This window comes from Oryx dammah, unplaced genomic scaffold (assembly GCF_014754425.2).
Source record: "Oryx dammah isolate SB20612 unplaced genomic scaffold, SCBI_Odam_1.1 HiC_scaffold_9, whole genome shotgun sequence".
NCBI classification, from domain to species: Eukaryota; Metazoa; Chordata; class Mammalia; order Artiodactyla; family Bovidae; genus Oryx; species Oryx dammah.
The window spans coordinates 8,491,065-8,494,561 of record NW_024070193.1 but is presented as its reverse complement, the minus strand read 5'-3'; the positions used below and the strand labels follow the sequence as shown (position 1 = coordinate 8,494,561).

At 47.8% G+C, this 3,497-nt stretch overlaps 1 protein-coding gene across 1 annotated transcript in view; it reads left to right on the top strand.

The window, feature by feature from the left end:
* SMARCC1 (SWI/SNF related, matrix associated, actin dependent regulator of chromatin subfamily c member 1) overlaps positions 1-2,586 on the top strand; it is a 140,953-nt gene extending 138,367 nt beyond the window's left edge. The window contains exon 29 of the mRNA XM_040246890.1: positions 122-2,586. Within this exon, the coding sequence (XP_040102824.1) occupies positions 122-219 (98 nt within the window). The 3' untranslated portion in view covers positions 220-2,586. The remainder of the gene's footprint in view (positions 1-121) is intronic.
* Positions 2,587-3,497: the final 911 nt, after the last annotated feature.

Here is a 3,497-nt window from a genome sequence, read left to right as displayed (position 1 = left end):
GCCCAGGCCCCTTGTGTCCCGGCAGTGACAAGCTCCTGTATGAGTCCTGTCTCTGCATGGGTTCTCGCCCAGGCCCCTTGTGTTCCCAGCAGTGACAAGCTCCTTTTGGGTGTGTTTGCAGATCCCCAGCCGCCACAGCAGCAGCCACCACCGCCAGCACCTGCGGACGGAGGCCCTCCACCCCCCGCTCCTGGCCCACCAGCCTCAGCTGCGCCCTAGCCCGAAAGACACAGGGGACGTCCGCGCCCAGTGCCCCCAGCTGGAGTGGGCATGACAAGACTTGCGTTCCTCCGCTTCCTTGGGTTTCTTTCAGGAGTTTTCTTCTCCCAGCCCCAAGCACGCACCCTGACTTTTCCCCATTCCTCTTGCCACCCCCCTCCGTGCTCCGACACCTGGTGTGCTCGTCCTCCTCCAGCACTCGGGGAAGCCTGTAATGCCAGTCTGCCCTGGTCACCCTGAAATACCTGGCGTCTCCCTGACCTGCTGTGGGGTATGCTGACAGTGTGTCTGCAGGTCCTGTCAACGTTAGTGGTCTATGTCTGTATCATTTTTTGCTCTCCTGCAGTTTTGTTCTGTTTTTGCTTTGTCTTACGCTTTTATGGATAATGCTTTATAATCATTATCACTTTCCTTTTTTTTTTTCCTTTTGGTCATTATTGCTTTAAAGGAGAGCATCCTAAGTTAATAGGAACCAAAAAATAGTGATGGGCAGAGGGGATAGCCAGAGGGGACAAACCTTAAGGCATTGTAAGTGACCTTATTTCTGCTTATCTGAGCTAAGAATGGTGCTGATGGTGAAGTTTCATGAGACTTTTGCCACACATGGAAGCACCAAAATTAAAAGAGATGGGGAAAAGGGACCCCCCCTGCCGATGTTATCCTTAGTGAGGACCGTGAGAGCCTCCAGCCTGCCTGGCAGAACACCCCCTTTCATCCCTGGTAGGCGAGAGCACAAGCTTTAGAAGAGATCCACTCCTTGCCTGGGCCCACTGGTTCTGGTTTTCTATGCAGACGGTTTGTTTGATTGCTAGGGGAGGGGGTGGGCATTTTGTTTTTGTCAAAAGTGTAAGCAGTGTAAGCTTTGAGGGCTGCGATTTGGGAGGCATTCCTGAGTTCCCTGAGTCTAGGGAACTTTCCCACCAGGAACGTTCTGGGGGTCTTGGGCAATGGTCACCCAGTGAATCTAGCCCACTGTTCACTGCTTTGTGTGCATTCTTTTTTCTCCCTCTTTACAAGAAAGAAAAAACTTAAAAAAAAAAAAAAAAAGTAGATAGTGCTGAGTTTAGCTCATGGACTTGGTTAGGTTGGCTGGGGTTACAGGTCCCCAAACTACCTCTTGAAGTAGTCAGGGTGAGTGGGATTTAGTGAAGCGGTACTTTAGGTTTGGGGTGGGATTGGAGAGGTGGGGCAAGACCAACGGCCTCTCATACCCTCTCCCTTCCCTGTCTGAGATCTCACATTCCATCTATCACATGGTTGGTTGTCAAGGAGATGCTGTGGGTACCAGGGGACTCACTTGGCAATCAAAGCATCATGGTTTGAGGGTGGGGTGCTCGGGCTGGGAGAGTGGAATGCCATTCCAGAGGAAGAGCCACAAAAATGCCTTAATATGAGCCCATTTCTACCCCTCCTGATGAGTGACTTGAGAGTTCTTGGTTTTCTCTTCTTGTCTGTCTTCCCTCTCCTCTATCCTTCCATGGGTGGGGAAATGGTGTTTTGGGTCAAGCTTGGTTTCCGAAGCACCTGGCCCCTTCACATTCTCAAGTGGCAGTTTCCTTTAGAATGCAAAATGGAACATCTTTTGGATAGCTTTTCTATATATTCTGTAAAGCTTTACATGTGTGAGGGTGTGGGAAGGTGTTTATAAAACACCTTAGAACCTTTTTCCTTAATATCAGAAAGCAAAAAAAAAAAATCAAACCACAATTAAGATTTGCCTTTCAAACCCTCAGGTGTTACCTCTAACCAGGTGGCCCTGGTCACCATCAGAGTACTGGAACCAAGGAGACCTTGTTCCTTCTGTGAGTTTATTCCAGACTGTTGGAGTGGAAATGAGCTTGTTCCTACTGGAGTTTAATTCCATTGCTTTCGACTCCAGAAAGACCCCAGTGCCTTTCGACAATGGCCAGGGTTTTCTGTATTTTCCCGCCAGTCTTTCCCAAAGGAAACTCATTCCAAATACCTTTTCCACTGAGGTCTTTAAAGGAAGATGGAATTCTGGTTCATACTGTGGTCTCTTGCAACCTCAGGTCTTTAATGTGATCACTTTCAAATTTAAAAGATCCAGGTGGAAATATTTTAACTATGCTGGTAATAATTCTACAGAATACCTGAATTCTTAACACTGTTGTGTTTCAGTATAAGTGGTGACTTTTTCTTTTTATGTCTTTGATCTGGTTTTGTTCCTGTAATACAGCCACCCGATTTTGTGAGGGGGGAAATAATACGTGGCTTTTGTACAAAAATGTTTCTCAGTGTGTTATTTTGGAAAAGGGAAGGGAGGGAGTTTGGGGAGACTGGAAGAAATTGATCAAGAAGGCCTAATCTCCCTCTTTTTCAGTGAATAAATGGAACATCATTTCTGGATTCTGGTCCCATTCTCTGCGTTCGTATACCAGTTTCTTCATGTGTCCTAGGAGGAATCGCAACGTTCAGCCTCACCTCGTCTTGGTCATTAGTTAAAGTTTAGTGGCTTGAGTTTCCTGACTGACTGACCACCTTCTCACCTTCATGAGGCTTAAAGGAATGTCTGGTTGAGTGTTCCTGGCGCACTGTTGATTTCCGTGGTCAAACTGAAGAGAGATGAGTGGATGTTCTTCAGGAAACGTGGCCAGCATCCTGGCACCTCCAGCAGAGTGGTAGTTCTGCTTGGTGCACAAGAGAATGTTGGTCAGGTCGCAGTTTAGACATCCCCGAGTCAGAGGCAGGCACTGAGGGCTGATGATTCTGTGAACTCTGGCACATTCTCATGGCCGGCCCTTGAGCACCCACAGGTGCAGGCCCTGCACAAAAAACAAACAGTGCTTTCAAGATGCTTGTGAACCCAGCAAAGCAAAAGAAGCGGATTCTTTGTCTCCCAAGAAGTGGACACTTGGTCCTTCGTGAAAGTATGTTAGCTGATTGTGCTGTGCTTTCTGACTTATTCGACCCTTCCCTCCAGTGGAAGAGTGCTGGAACCAGCTGGGTCTCACAGGACTTGTCCACTCCTCAGGGGGTGATGAGGGACGTTAATCCTTGATTCAGGCGAAAGACTGGTCTATCAACCTGAGTGTGAATTCTTTTTAGAACACACCAAGACTTGTACAGTTAACTAAGTTTCCACAGATTCCTCAAATCCTTTCTGTGGAATAACCGCCTCCCACCCCCAAATGCAATTAAGAATGGCAGTTTTTCCAGCTTTGGTGCAGATCAGGAACATCTACAACTTTGTTGACATACAAGCTTCTGGGCCCCATCCTCAAAGCTTCTGATTCAGCAGATCTGTCTGGGGTCCATTC